Below are 16,122 nucleotides of genomic sequence, written 5' to 3' on the forward strand. Positions count from 1 at the left end.
TATGGCCTCAGCATCTCCAAATGACTTCAGACGCAAGTATTACAATTACTGAACGGAACAGCCAGCCACCCTGGCTCAAGCCGACATGATGGGGGTGGTGGGGGATACAATCAAAGAAAGTATAGCAGCAAATGCTTTCAAAATGTAATTATATAATGCTTAGCAAGGTGCCGAAATAAAGTTTTCCAGATCTTGGAGACTTCGATATTGCCAGCATTTTCCTATTAAGTGTGCACATCAGAGGATGAATTTACTGTCAAAGATGACATTTCAGCTCATCCAAGTTCAGCCTACAGGACGTGTTCACTCAGCTTGTATTACAGGGAGTGGAAATTTAGAAAAAAAAATAACTTAATTCTTTTAAAATTTTAGTATAAAGAAGAAGTAGCACCTCTGATTTTTTTTTCTGTCTGTCCCCACTGCAAATATTTCCTCTCGATTTTTGTCCCAGTGACATCAACAATGAGAAAGAAGAGAGGACAGGAATGAGAAACAGTCAAATAGAAACTTGACTGAGGTTCTAACCCTTCCCCGTGTCTCTATCTAAAAAGGGAAAACAAGTTACACTTAACCTTTTACAATAGATGACAAAGCTGACAAAACATACTTGGTTTGTTCTGTGAAAAAGCCTATCCAGCCTTTACAAATAGAGATTTTAACATAAGAAAATGTGACAAAAAGCAACCCCGCATCCATTTTCTTACATAACCCTTCTAAAAACGTACCAAAAATGACATTTTTAGCTTAGTAGAAGTGAACTTTTTACAGAACACAACAGTGCCACCTGCAGACATTTATACGAAATGGCACCGATCGAATGCCTAGGATTTAGGAGCAGGAGAATTGAGGTCAGATTCCAGCCATCAATGTCTAATGTACAGAAGAAAATAGAAGCCAGGACGCAAATGGCTGCTAAACAAGAATCTCCTAAGCTCATTGAAGGAAAGGGAGGCGCTTTGATTTGTGAGATGTGTAATTTACTATTCCCCTGCTCTTTGACATAGCCAGAACAAGCTTCCAGCTTTTGCCCTTTAAAGTGACACTAAACTCAGGAGTTGAATCTTAAAAATGTATTGAAATTCCACATTTACTGGACATGTGGGGGGATCTGGCCCTTCTGGAGGATGGTTAGGTCCACGCTGGAGTACTTAACGCACTCCACCCTGCTGTTGATACCCATTAACTATTTGTTGGGGCATATTTTGACAGCGACTCGCTGTCTCATAGCCCTTCATTGGAAGCGTACTACCCAACGGCTAAATTACATAATACTGTCACTCTTAACAACAAGGTATGGGAGGCATGGATATCATACGATGCTGGTTCTGAATGATGTGAAGTGATGCCCAGTCAAGATGGTCTGTGTCCCTTCTCATCATGCACGGGTCCTGGGACAACCGGAGGGGGTTTTTTCTTTTTCCTCTCTCTTTTCAATCTTTACTTATTCTTCTCTTCTCTTTTACGTCTCTTGGTTAATGCTTGGTTTTTGGGAATTAGTTCTTGTGGTGAAACATATGCTTCTCTTGGAAAGTCTGAATGTCAAGACTTTTTGTGCTTCCATGCTACTGGTTTATATTCTGATGGATCTGATGGATTGCTACTTCGATTGTATCCCTTCGTTTCACTGCCGCTGTTCTATTTTGTACTGAAACATTTTTCAATAAAAATGTATCCGTTAAAAAAAAAATTTATTGAAGCACCCCAACTACTAGAAAAAATATAGTCTGTGTATCACTCAGCTGGAGATCCTCAAATTATCACTGAATTGGTGCCAACACAGTGCTTCCTTCTGGAGGGTGGCTACTTTTGTTCCCCATGGTCCCCGTGTGTGTTCTAAAGTAGGCACCTCTCCAAGCTCGCTTCCGTGATAGTAAACTAAACGTGAGATTGTAGTTAATTTGTAGGCAGGCTATTTGAAGGATGGTGGCAGTGGCGGCCCACCCATCTGATGCATAAAAAAAACTCTTGGACCAAAACTAATGCGGAAAACAAAGCACAGCTACGTAAAAGTGGACCACCATCATAAATACAGGGAAGACAGCCCACTACACAAGTCTGTCATTTGCTAGTAAGTGTCAATAACCCAGCAAGGTTCCCCCGTCTCATAAAAAGCAGGAAACGAACAGCGTCCCGGAAGGATGTGAAGAGTTTAGGGACACTAAAAACGGAGCCCACTGCAATCAACACTGGTAGACGGTGCAGGGAGATCTTCCAGGATAAAAAGTCCTAACAGCAAAGTCACACCACAGTGACATGGCAGCCGCAAGTAACGGTTAGCCCGACCGCATGGTGAGCGCACACGCGGGAGGGCTCAAAGAAAAAAAAAAAAAACACACACACAGGCCTCAGAGGCTGCCAGGATCCCAAACATGTAGCAAACACCTAGACAAGGCTGCTGCCGCCGTACCTGGACACCACAGTGCTGCCAGTAATCCCTCCAAAAAGGTGGACACTGGCAGAGAACACTCGCCTATTGTGAAGATCTCCACAGTGTCCTTCAATGAATGGAAGAGAAAAATCGCTGCTGAATAGAATTTTAGCAAGAATCTCCTGATGAGCTCTTATCATCCCAAACTAAAAAGGTATAATCTAAAGAAAAATGAAGGGATAAAGATCCCATTTAATAGAAAAAAGTACCAAGGGTGTTGACAATTGAAGTGCCAGATATCAATCAGTTGCTGTGGACAGATACAGATTTCTCCCATTACTGGCTAACCGTATGTTATTCTACACTGAGGAATTTATAAAAACTGGAGCAGACAGAATCTGGAGCATTTGCCCACAGTAACCAATCAGTTTCTATCTTTCATTTTGAGAGTTCAACTGAACAAACTGAAGAGTGAAGCTGATTGATTGTCATGGACAACTGCTTAAGATTCTGTCCAGTTTTGTGTGGAGGCAGAGCTTTGCTTCCTCAAGTCAGAGCCTCCAGCAAAGAAAAACAGTGAGTAGCACAACAGTGAAATCATGAAATCTCTCTTCCAATCTGAGACTAGCAGTCAGTTGCAGCAGTGCCTCAGATCTCACACTACAGACACAGGAGTGCCTGGCCATAATCACATACCAGGAACAAGACTGAATTTTTTCAAGTGGAATTCCGGATAAAGTTAAATTTTTCAAGGTAATGCTTAGACACATGTATCCTTGCTATGTTGCAGGGGACATCTAGACAATGTTCACTTTTTGATTTAATTTCTACTTTAATTAGGGGCTGTTGTGAAGGTTATTGTAAGGACTTTACCGAGTTTAAATAAAAGGTAGCGGACGAAATTCGCACAGTGTGTGGGGCTGTCGGCTCCCTTTCAGCTGGCATTCCTTGATCAGTTGATCGAAGGAGCCGGCTGGAAAATCTTCATATGATCAGAGCCGACCACAAATGAGCTGCCCGCTCTGATCAGGTATTCTGACAGGTGCCAATGCACTTTAAACGGTGGCGATTCCTCGATCGACATGCTGTTTGTGTTGGAGGAATCAGGTCAATATTTTTCTTTGAAAGGAAAAAAAATGGATAGGTGTATGCCAGCGTTAGTGTGCTCAGAAAATAATAACAATGATGTACAGCCCAACTGTAAATATCTAAAAAGGCATTTGGTTAAGCAGATTCTAGTGAGCCTTCAGATCCGAGGTACATAACTCATGCCATGTTAGGACACTCTATCCAACCATTGTGTGTTAATATGATTACACATGTTGGTACCCAACATTCTTAAAATTAACTCAAATGGTCTAGCTAAAAGTCTTACTGGAATAGATAAAAAGAGTAGTAGTATATCAAAAACTTTTACCAACGAATATGGTGCTGCAGTTTCCCTTCAGTGCTAGCTGTGTAAAGTCTTGTGCACTGAAGTGGAGGATCAGAGATCAGACTGACCTTATCCTTGTGCTCAAGTACCTAGGCCTTTATTTATGTGGCCAGCACATACGTTAAAGCAGCATTTCCTCCAATAAGCCCCTACCTGCATGGACAGCTATGAGATTCTGAGCCAGAAGTCTGGCCACACAGCTTCTGAACAGTTTTTTACATTGGTGACTGTTAATTTCTGGGGGCCCATGCCTCTAAGACTTTTTCAAAGTTTTCTTTTTTCTTTTTAACAGCTGCATTGCAGATGTTATGAGGTCAGCTTAGATACAAAGGAGCAGAAGTAGATTGTCTTTGGTAGATTTCCATTTGGTACTACTACAACTGAAAAAAAAAAAATAACTATAAAAGCTCACCTGAGAGTTCCCACTGAAGCCAGGTGGTTGGCTGTATTCTGTCGAGTCAATTATGCTACTGCCAGGCAAAAAAGAAAAAAAGTTATTTATGCAATCTGAAGAAATTATTATGTAGTCTGGTTCTTTGGGCTTAAATTAAATGGTCTGAAAGAGACCAATAAAACAAGTGGCACACTTTGAAAAACAGACAAAACAGATCCAGCAACAGATTAAGCTGAAAGTCATCTTCAATTAATGTGCCATTGCACCACACAAAAGCTGGCCATACTCTTTACAATTATCTGCAGACTTTCTGTGGTCAGATGGAAACAGATTCCTCCATCTACACTTAACTGTGTGGATGGAGTAATCTCCACTTGTGCCAATCTGTTGCACTTTTTCCATCTGACCACAGAAAATCTGCAGATATTGTAAGGTGTATGGGCACCTTAAAACAAAAATCGCTCACTTACACAAGTGAAACAAAGTTGCACAGATTACTCATTAAAAAAAGACTTCTACAAAAGCCATTTTTTACATGTACAAGCAGGGGTGTACATCAGAAAAAAAGGGCTTTTTAGGAAACCATTGCATCAATGCTGGACACACAAATAAGATTTCTTGGCCAGTATGCAAAACACAACGTGAAAGAGCACAGTCTAGGAACATATAAATAAAATATGTGTACTCTATAGGACGTGAAGAAGTTACTAAGTTCAGATTCTGCTGTGAAAAAATTATAAATCTCGGTAGTCACTACCTCTGTAATAATTGTGCAATACAACAATCAGGTGTGGGAAAAGGGTTTTCAATCACCAGCCGCTGTATTGATTAGGTGTTTCTGTGTACTAAGTGTACATTGTTTGTCCAAACAAACCTCTTAATGATGTGACAATCTATTCAAAGACACCAATCCAAATATAAATGACTCGGTGTCACAGATTGGTCGTGTATAAGAAAAACAAAAACAAATTCTAAAATCCCGATCTCTAAATTGTGACACATTTTAAATATAGTACGAACACTTAAATAATAGAAATTAAACAGTATGAAAAATTATCACATATACAGTGCTACTCCGTGCACTCTGACTTGCGATATAATAAGTTCACTCACACACATAGTTGCGGCTGGTCGAACTAATTATTTAGTTATTTAGTTTTCACACCTAGCGCAGTGATTCTTGAATTACTATGTGAAAGAGCACAGGATACCTAAAGTGAAACTAAAGCCAATTTTGCAATTTTGATAGAGTAAGAGTTTTTTCATCTGTGTCCCATTTGGGGAGATTTCCCTTCAGTTCTTGTTCCATATCCACAGAAGGAGAGGAAATCCCTCCAAAGTGCAGAAAATCCTTGGATGTCACCAAAACTAGTGACTTCATTATGTTCCATTTCTCCTCTACTCCTGTTCTGGTGACAACAAAAAAATTACTTCAGGACAGACAATCTCCCTAATGGGGACAGAGTTGGTAATAAAAACCTGGCTGGTGTTCTAATCCCTCTCCACTCTATCCAAATCTAAATGAGAAACGTTTTGGCTTCAGTTTGGCTAAGTTAAAGGATCCAGTATTACAGCCTAATATTAATAGCAATGTTCTGAAGACAAAGTGACCGGGGACACAACATGTCACTGCACAGGGTTAAAGTAGAAATCTAGCCAATTATATTTAAGATTTACTTTGTATTTTTCCTGCTAAGACTGCTATGTATAACATATTGTCCAAGAACATATAACCTTAGAGGTTTCTGACTGCAGAGTACATTTGATATGCAATGTGCTTGCAACTTAGGGAACACAATGATCTAGCTACTAAAGATGGGTTAAGACTTTAATAAATTCTGAGGAGGACACCATCAGTCATAACAAGGAAAGAAGTACAAAGGGCCTAAAAAATATACTGGAATTACCCGACCACAAATCATAAAACAAATTATGAAAGAATATGCAATCAGTTCAACATTACATGGCACTGTAGGTATCCTTAAAGTGACACTAAACTCAGGAGTTAGAGTGACATTAAACCCTTAGATGTTTTAACATAAACCAATACTGTAATGTGTGCCTTACTGTAATCCATGGTAGTTTCCCTTCTCTTTGCTGCTCTTCCTTTTAAATCTGTATCTGTTCTCATGCTCTGGGAGAACTTCTGTTTTGCAGCAGACTGCCTTGTCTCTGAAATGGATACATGGTGTCTGTGTGAAGGTTCACAACCTGAGCCAGCACTACAGGAAGAGGCACTCAGCTGCAAAGGGAAGTTCTGCCCAGCATGAGAAGATATACAGATTTAAAAGGAAGAGCAGCAAAGAGAAGGGAAACAACCATGGATTACAGTAAGGCACACATTACAGTATTGGTTTATGTTCAAAAATCTGAGGGTTTAATGTCACTTTAAATTTTAAAAATGCATTCAATAACCTTAACTATTAACAAAAATGTAACTTGTACACTGAGCGGCCAGATTATTATGACCACCTGACGTTTGTAGGCAAATTAGCTATAATTTTGCGCTGAAGTTGCTAGAGGGCCAGACCATTATAAATAGGGAAGCAGGTTGTTTACCAGGACAGTAGAAGTGATTTTTTTCTGAAGATACGGGAAAACAACGCGATTTAACAGCCTTTGAACGTGGGATGATTGTTGGCGCTCGGAGCCATGGCGCAAGTATGAGCAAAACAGCAGAATTCGTGAAATGTTCAAGAGCAGCTGTTGTTAAAGTGTTTAAAGACTGGACTGTAAGCCGAAAATCTGGGGCTCAACGTGCGAATTGTGGCCTTCAGCGACTAGTCAATGTTAGGGCAGAACGGAGAGTGGCAAGACTGGTACAAGACAACAGAAGGGCAACAGTGCAGTGTCAGATTCATTTCCTGAGTTCAGTGTCGCTTGTGAGCTTTACACTCAGTCACTCAACACAATGGTCTACTTGCTACCACTTAAACGATCCACAACATACTCTATCAGAGGTCTGGCTATAGCCAAGCTATTTCATGGCTAAAAGTATATCTTAAGTCAACTTTTTTCATTTTGAATAGAATAGAAAGTGGTTAACGCCTGTCGTGCTTTTGTTTGCCATTTAGTGACTTCCTGTTTTATAGAGATATCAAAATAGAGATCTCAAATCATACTTCTGAGATAAAAGTGACTTCTCAAAACTATGGGAAATCCTCTTGTAGATAGTTATGGGAACAAGTGTTCCCATCTGAAGAATTCCTCTCTAAACCTGTTATTGAGACAACTCAACATTAGATTTTCTCGCTTTGTCCTGGTGATAGTGTTTCCCTACACAGATAAGTGAATTTCTGAACAGCGAGCAGACTGGGTGTTGTAATTACCCACCACTTAATCCAACGTGTGCCCTCCCCCCTAAAAAAAAAAAACACAAACTTTGGCTTTACATAGACAATCAGATTACTGTAAAAAAGGGTGTCTGCACAAAAACTATGGTGTGAACAAAACTCACCTGTGTGATGGGGATGGGGCCTCAAATTGGGGAACAGTGCTGTCTTCACTGCGTGGAGAGTATAAACCACTCATCTCCTGCAATAAGAAAACAAATCTAAGTAACTGACAAATTACATGTATGTATTTAGGGCCCATTCACACTATCAAGCAAGCAAACGCAACGCTGCTGTTGCACGCTGACACGCACAGTGCTGATGCGCCAAACCCAGCGCATTGCACTTTTTTGTTAGAATTTTATTGAAATGTCAAGTGTGACATTATCAAGTTCTATTAGCACAGTGCAGTTCAATGTGGTTGTACTATGTTTCACCACGCTGGAAAAAAGTACATCATGCTTTACTTTTTTTAGGGCTGTTACTGATTAAAATTTTCGTGTTCGATTAATCTAAATTGTTTTTAATCGATTAATTTCAATTAATTATAACGCACATACAGATCCAACTACATTGGCCTATACACATACAGCACAGCAATTAAGTAATAAAATGAACTAGGATCACACTAATCTAGCACGTTATTAATCTCACGTGCCCCACTCAATATGGCCGCCGCTTGAGTGGGGCAACTCAGACTAATAACGTGCTGGATTAGTGTGATCCTAGTTCATTTTATTACATCATTGCTGTGCTGTATGTGTATAGGCCAATGCCTTGGCTGGTGCTCATTCAGAAAGTTTTTAAAAAATGTAATCGATCAAAAACATTTTAATCGATCAAAAAGATTAACGATTAATCGAGAAATTAATTGTGAATTTGCACAGCCCTACTTTTTTTCAGCACAGTGGTGCTGAACATTTAGAATTGCCTGGTCTATGGATTACGGCGAAGCTGGAAAAAGTGGCCAGTGCAGCCCCAACCCTACCTATGTGGATGGGCCCTCAATCAGTAAAAGTGTGCACTGTGTGGCACTGGCTTTAACAGTGTATTGATCAAATCTGATCTCCAGCTCCAACAAAAACCTGTCACAGCCATATGCCAAAGCCAGTATTATAACTTTCAGACTTCTGCAAATTCTCATATTTCTATCCAAAAAGAGTCCTTTTAGAGTGAACCCGACCTAAAGACAGATATCAAAAGATAGGTGAGAGACAGTGAAAGATAGCCAAAGAGGGGAGGAGAAAGAATAACAGAGAGAGATGCATTGAATGATGCACATCTAAGGTCATCTGACTTTAGAGATGGATGTTAGCAGACTGCCAAAAGCATCCAGCTGCAGACAAATTTGATCAAGTCTCTCACCTCCACACGCTTTATGTCTTCCTCCACCACACTCAGTTCTTTCTGGATCTGCTCCAGTTGCTAGAAGGTCAACAACAGAGAAGACATGAAACAAACGCTTTATAGCCTCACTTATTATCTCCAAATTTACAGTGCACATAAAAGAAGGGCTTGTAGGACACACAGCGAGCAAGAGAGGAGCTTTTCATTTACAATAAATCATCAAGAACCGAAACGGAAACTGTCACTTGATTCAAGCACATATGGAACTGGGTTACTGTGCACAGGGCATATGATGTCCTGATTAACCATGTTAGTACAATTTACATATATCATTTTTGTATTAAAGTGGAACCATTTTGTATAGCGTATAATCCCTGTTCATTTTTGCTATCTCTGTCCCATTGGTTTTCCTCCACTTCCTGTCTCAAAGCCACAATAGGAAGTAAGAAGAAATTCCTCCAAAATCAGGGAAAATCAATCCCTGGTTGTCGCCAAGGTCACCAGACATGGCATCCCCTTTGGAAAGAGTCCCCGCTATTCCTATTATTGTGACAATTTAAAATATATGTGATGTTCACAGAAAGAGTGAATCTCCCTAAAAAAAAAAAAAAAAAAGTTTGGGCTTCAGTTTTACTATAAAAAATGGACACAGTAAATGGTTTCCTTTTTTTTAATATTGATTATTAAATATAATGCTAAAGCTCAGGCTATAAGTTCTTGCAGGGAGGGCGCTTCCTTCCAATAGGGAATCTCTCCTGCATTCCTAGTTTCTCTCCTCCCCTCTGGGCGCTGCTCTGTGTCCCCTCTGACACAGTAGAGCATCCAGCAGGGAGGAAACGTTCAGGCAACCGAGCGGGACGTGATGTCACGGAGCAGGATGGAGAGTGGTGTGGGGGCGGAGGCAGCTGTCACAGGAGGCAGAGCCAGCAATGCACCCACGAGCCACTGATCACAGTTGCAATACTTTACGGACTCCAATGCAAAAAATATAGTAAATGCACATTTTTTTTTCATGTGGAAAAAGGTCAGGGGTTGGGAGTCAGGGTAATAAAAGAGGAAAACTGAACTGGCAGGGTGATCCCAGGAATTCTCTTAAACAATGAAGCAGAAAGGGAAAGTGTGATAGGATAAATCTATCAACCTACTGGACTGTCTGGCTATATTGATGGAGAAAAGGTATTTTATAAGTACGGTACATATATTCTATAAATTCAAAATATTAAAAGTAGAAGTCTGGCCTCCCATTCAAAAAATACCCTACAGCAATTATAGGTTCATCTACATTTACAGTTTTCTACAAGTCCCACACATAACTGCTGAGCCTGCCAGTGACGTTGACCTATTGCAGCCTTTTGTAATGGGGTGGCAACGATGCTGCACTGCTCCTGAACTCACAGCAGAGTTGCCATGCTTATGTAGGCTTTGCCTGCTTACACAAGAGAGGGATACTGGCCACACCTAGTTCTGCCCACTGCTTTCTGGATTGACAGTACGACCTCTGTTGCCGAAACCCTTCCACTGTGAGCTGCAGTTTCTGGAAGGGGGAGTGTGTGGGACACAAAGGCTTTGGCTCAGTCAGGGACGGTAAAAGGACATTTTTGGTTGACTGTATGTGTCTTGTGCATAGAACAGTAACTGGATTTGGGACTTTTTTAGACTGCCATAAGAAGCCTTCAGATATACTGACAGGTGCTCCGTTTCTAACTTTCTGTAGCATCTTTATAACAGTTACTGCACTGTGTACTTCTCCAATGGCCATTTGTTTTGCTGGTTTCCAGCAACAAAGAAATGCGCTGGGAATTAAACTTTACTATGTGCGTCCTAAGCAAACAAAAACGTTTGATTACAATGACGCACAACATCAGAAAGTCCATAAAAACATTCACAAAACGTACACAATTCCCCTCAAAGTGAATACAACTCAGAAACAGTACAGCATAATGAAATGTAAAAGATGTTTATCCTCCATGACCCCCAGGAACCCATTTCACCTCATTTGTGACTAAAATGCACCAAAGGAATTTTGGGTCGTGACACGTTAAAGATGGCCAAACATATCTTACGTACATTCTGGCTTTTTGGAAAAAATAAAAAACTATAGGAGGTCCAAGGGTTAAATGAGCAAAGGGCCGAATGCTGGACACAGTCCTATCTTTCTAGAAAGAAATAAGCGCCCTGAAAGCCAAAACTGGAAACCCAAACAGACGCAAGACTGTTTCCTAAAGTTGGAAGAAAACGTATGAAAGAAATTTAAAACAAATGAAGCAAGGAACTCCATTTAAGAATGTTATATCATCGACACAATGTTTATCTTCAGCGGTGTAGAGGGAGTTACTTTAAGTCATTTTCTTGCCAATATAAATATCATTTCTACTCGGTCATTTGTTTTTAATTATTCTTGACCAAAACATAGGAAATATATGAAGCTGAAAGAGGAATGGAAGAAACTGGAGGGACGAGGCAGCGAGTTATGCAATCCATTGCTCTGCCAGACATGAGAGACAACAAGCATCTGTTTATCATCTCTTGACCGGATCAGAAAGTTATACCACAAACTTCGTCAATAAAAACACTGGACCAATCAAAAGCCATCAACATCCCAGCTATTGACAAAGTGAAAAATATGACATGACGTTTAAAGTTTAACTGCTGATCTGATCTAAAAAAAATAGTGAAGGATATTTAAGGTGACTCAAAGATAATCAGTACAAACTACATGATGGAAAATCTTGATAGTACTTCTATTTGTTCATCAGCCGTCAAATGGACATTTCCTGATTCAACCAAAATGTGTGCTGTGTCCGTTACTTGGCCAGAGAACTATGGAGTAAGTGTTTTTCCCCGATAGTTCTCTTTAGGGTCACGGGAGGACATATACTATCCTCCTCCCGTGACCCAAAGCTCAGTATATAGCGGGCTATTGTCCAAGAAATAATGAGTGCCGCAGACAGGATGGATCCCGACAATACTGTCGTGATCCACCCAACTACGTGAGTGACAGCTGGCTCTGCCTATCTAGAGGCAGAGCCAGCTGTACTCGCCCCCTCCCCGTCCATTCCTCCACTGAGCACTGGAGGATCTGAGCGGGGAGGGGGAGAACCCCTGCAGGGAGCGGTGACTGACAGTGACCGCTCTCTGCAGGGAGATGATCAGAAAGTGAACGGATTGGCGGCATGTTTCTGCACACCTCCCGATCAATAGAGCCGACCTGTGACAGCTTCTTCATCACAGGTCGGCCTTTAAATACTTTACATTTAAAAGGTAAGCGGACAAAAAATAAATATGTAGAACGTCATTGGAGACTCACACTACCAGGCTATCATCATACGGCTGCTTTGGCCACAAATTTTTTACCGACCCTGAACAAGTTCAGAGGAATTCTGACTACCATACATGTTTTCATGGCTCTGCAACTCAAATGTACCGAAGCCAGACCCGGCAATCAGCAATAGTGGCCCTTAAAACAGGTTTGTTTTAATCCATAAAGATTCAAAGCTGAATCCAAACTGAACATTTTGGATAGAGTGGAAAGAGATTAAATCCTATGCAAATTGTTGATGTTGCCTGTGTTCTGACGAGGGAGATTTCTCCTTACTTCTGGTCCCAATGACTGTTGGCACCTGAACAAAAGGGGAAGAGAAAACCTACCACTGAAAGTTGCCACTAGAACAGGAGATGAGGAGCACTATCAATGGAGACAACTAATTCAGTGAAGTCAAAAGAGGATTTCCCTCCACTTCCCACAGGCTCACCTAAACAGGAAGAGGGGACACAGCAATGAAAACTTATATTCACAGAGGGTGTAAAAAGCAGACAGTGCTTCTTTGTTCAAGATATAGGAAGGATAGCACTGTGTACTATAGAGGGCATCTATCTGCTGTCATGGGTACTGAAAAATTAAGTATGTGTTTTTGGGGGTGGTGGGAAGACTCTAGATTGAAGGCAGAAATTCCCATGAAAATGAAGAAGGGGGGGGAATTTAACATTATACATGGGATAGAAAAAAACATAGGATAAACCCTCGGATTAGCATAGGAGGAGCTTCCCCAAATATTTAGAAATGTATGCAAGTGAGAGCGTTGCTTTCAGTTCAAATTCGTAAGCAGGTTTGAAATTAGGACCATTCTTCTATTATAACAAAAGCTAAGGCACGCTGGGCATGTAATGCATGTCAAAAACAAGTGTGTATTGGTTATATCAGATATAAATCTTTCCAACTAACTTGAGGTGAAGTCAGGAGGAGGAGACTCCGTTTTTCAAGTGCAGGGATAACAATCTACTTTATTAAAACTAAGCAATGTTTGCTATGAGAAGATGTCTTTATCAAGCGTTAAGTGATAGCATGAAGTCATTCTCTTAAAAAAATAAAATGCCAACTCTTTGGGCAGCAAGTCATACTTTGCTGTCTTTGAAACCTATGACCCCTGGCAGACACTTCCCTTTGAAAACACTGTCTTGTGGTGATGTAGGATCAATGGATGGAACACCACCACGCATCGAGGAGATGCAGGCATCTGACACACCGGGAAGTGCTGGATGTTGAAGATTCTGTTGGTTGCATCTCTCCTCATCGTGAGGACTCGCCGACCCACACACAGTTATTAAGAGCCTTCTTTACAGGCACCTTTTTTCGTTTTAAACCGTTTGAAAGAGGAACAAAAAAAATAAATCTCTATAGGGCAAAGTGAGACTATCCAATGGTAACAGAAGAACGGGGAGCTCTACAGGTCAGCAGTCTCTTAATACCACTATAACATACTTGAATCCTTTACTGAATACACATAGAAGGTATACATAGTAGTAAACCATCCCAAATACCTAGCAGTTAAACTGATATATATGTATGCTTACACACAAAATGATAAAGAGAGAGGAGTGAGAGAGAGACACACATGCATGCACACATCATGTAGAAAACAGTGACATTTTCAAGCCTGTTTGGTCGCAATGTGAAGGGACTGACCCTTCCCCTGGCATTTGGGATTCAATTAGAAATGATGCATGGACATGCAGTGCCCTGGTGCCCTCTATTCTTTCACATTATCAGGGGGGACGTACATGGACACTGTAGGCTTACAGTGCTATTGTCAATGTCACCAGCAGAAAAACTCAACCATTTTCAGGTATAGGAACACTTTACAAAACAAAGTTACAAAAATAGTATTAGCAACTCTGACAAAATTCAACTTTTTTGTACTTTTACATATTTTTTTTAGCGTTTGTGGTCATCTAAATTGAGGGGAAAAAAAACTTGTATATATACAGTGTATTGGACATGAGGACGCTGAGGGACATTCCATTGCTGGAGCTTGAGGTGAGACTAGGCGGCGGGGACAAGAGTAGCAGCCTGCCAGCTCCGAGATTCAGGCGAGTATAACTTTATTTTTGTCCCTAGACAAAAATGAGCACCTAACCCATCCATTGCAAGGGTTAAAAATAATTATGCTCCGAGTTCTTCTTTAACCTCTTGCCGTCCGCCCGTAGTAAAAAAACGGACAGACGGCACTGCTACATCTGCGGGTTGCCGTCTCCAGACGGCAATTTTTTTCTGCTCGCGCATCAGTGCAACAGATTCCTCCATCTACGCTAAACTGTGTACCTGAAACAAAATCAGATTGTTCAGGTATTTTGACAGCCAGCGGGGACGACAAGCAAGATACTAGAGCTTGGCCCAGTGGGAGATTTCTCCATCCACACAGTTTAGTGTAGATGGAGGAATCTGTTGCAGCTTTTCCATCTGATCACAGAAAATCTGCAGGTAATCTATCGGTGTATGGCCAGACTTCGTTAGAAAAGCAGTATTTCTTTCTGAAGTTGAAAGATTACCATCATCACACTTATGAACTTTGACCTAATTCCATAAAGTTCAACCAGCAGCTTTTAGGACGGCTCTCGTCATATTGGTTTAGCACAAAACACAATAGTCCTTTCCCTGGTAGATATCAAACATACAGAGTAACACAATGACCGAACAATAATGTCACCTACAAGAAAGGTAAATCTATTCCTAAAGCAAGGAAAGAATGACATGGCTGCAGGAAATGTCAGGAGGCTATGATTTCAGCAGTGTTCAAAAGCACTGAAGCATTCTGTGCGGTGATCATCCATCTAAGGTAACTTGTTTATATCGGGCTATGATGGAGGACAGAATTCAGAATGTAGAGGAATGCGATGTATTAAAGTACTTAGACACAAACGTTAAGGGCACATTACCTCTCTTTTATTCCGCCGGGCAACTTTCAGGAATTCTGTGAGGATCTGGACTTGAGCAGCATGTGATTCCTGAGAGAAACATAAATTAGTGGCAGAAAGGAAAGAAATTGGTAGTCAAAGAAAACAAATATTCATACTTTACCATGAAAAAGGGGTACTACATGGCACGCATTATTTATATAGCGCCAAAAATGTACGCAGCGCTTTGCATAGTTGCACAATCACTTCAGTCCCGGCCCTCATGGAGCTTACACTCTACGGTCCCCATCGCACACACACGCAGGGACAATTAAACAGGAGACAATTAACCTTCCAGCATGTCTTTGGAGTGTGGGAGGAAACCCACACAAGCACAGGGAGAACGTGCAAACTCCTTGCAGATACTGACCAGGATTTGAACTAGGGACCCTCCCAGTGCTGCAAGGCAGAAGTGCTAACCACTACGCTGATGTGCTGCCCAGTGCCACAGACACACATTTGTTTTAGAATTTAACATCTCAATTCTTTATATATTCTCTTCGTAAAAAGAAAACACTCTGTGTCAAACTGGCAGGTTCGGAGAAGTATAAAGTATGATCTATGATGATGGCATGACACACGTTCCAAAGAACATGTAGGCGTTTTATCCATGCAACACGTTTCTAAGAACAAAGCCCACTTTCTTAAAGTAAATATTTTCCATTGTCCACCAGCTTCCTCAGCTAAAATATTTACACGGAATTAACAAATCATATATCATATACAGTAAACTCCCCATTATCCGGCATCCACGGGGGATCAGTAGATTCCGGATAAATGTAGCTTCTGATTGTTTGAGACTTACTATTAAAAATAGGTCTAACTAAATCCATACCCCATACTATACCATAAACTGTGTTGACTTCATATTAATATTGAAATACAGTAATCAAACGCAAATAAGCCAAATAGACACACTTATTAATAGTGCTGTAATACTGTATAGTAAATCCCAGCCGACCTGAGGAAACAGAGCATACAGAGGTGTGTGCGTACTTAAGGCCTCGATAATACG

General features: G+C 40.8%; 1 protein-coding gene across 1 annotated transcript in view; it reads right to left on the bottom strand.

Annotated features, from left to right (window-relative positions):
* The window catches only part of RFWD2 (ring finger and WD repeat domain 2), a 202,417-nt gene that overhangs the window by 143,138 nt on the left and 43,157 nt on the right, over window positions 1-16,122 (bottom strand). Inside the window, exons 6-9 of the mRNA XM_018555556.1 lie at window positions 15,090-15,158; window positions 8,895-8,954; window positions 7,655-7,731; window positions 4,216-4,273 (exon numbers count right to left, since the gene is read on the bottom strand). Of these exons, the coding sequence (XP_018411058.1) occupies window positions 4,216-4,273; window positions 7,655-7,731; window positions 8,895-8,954; window positions 15,090-15,158 (264 nt within the window). The remainder of the gene's footprint in view (window positions 1-4,215; window positions 4,274-7,654; window positions 7,732-8,894; window positions 8,955-15,089; window positions 15,159-16,122) is intronic.

Source organism: Nanorana parkeri, unplaced genomic scaffold (genome assembly GCF_000935625.1).
Source record: "Nanorana parkeri isolate BGI_ZX_2015 unplaced genomic scaffold, ASM93562v1 scaffold201, whole genome shotgun sequence".
NCBI lineage: Eukaryota > Metazoa > Chordata > Amphibia > Anura > Dicroglossidae > Nanorana > Nanorana parkeri.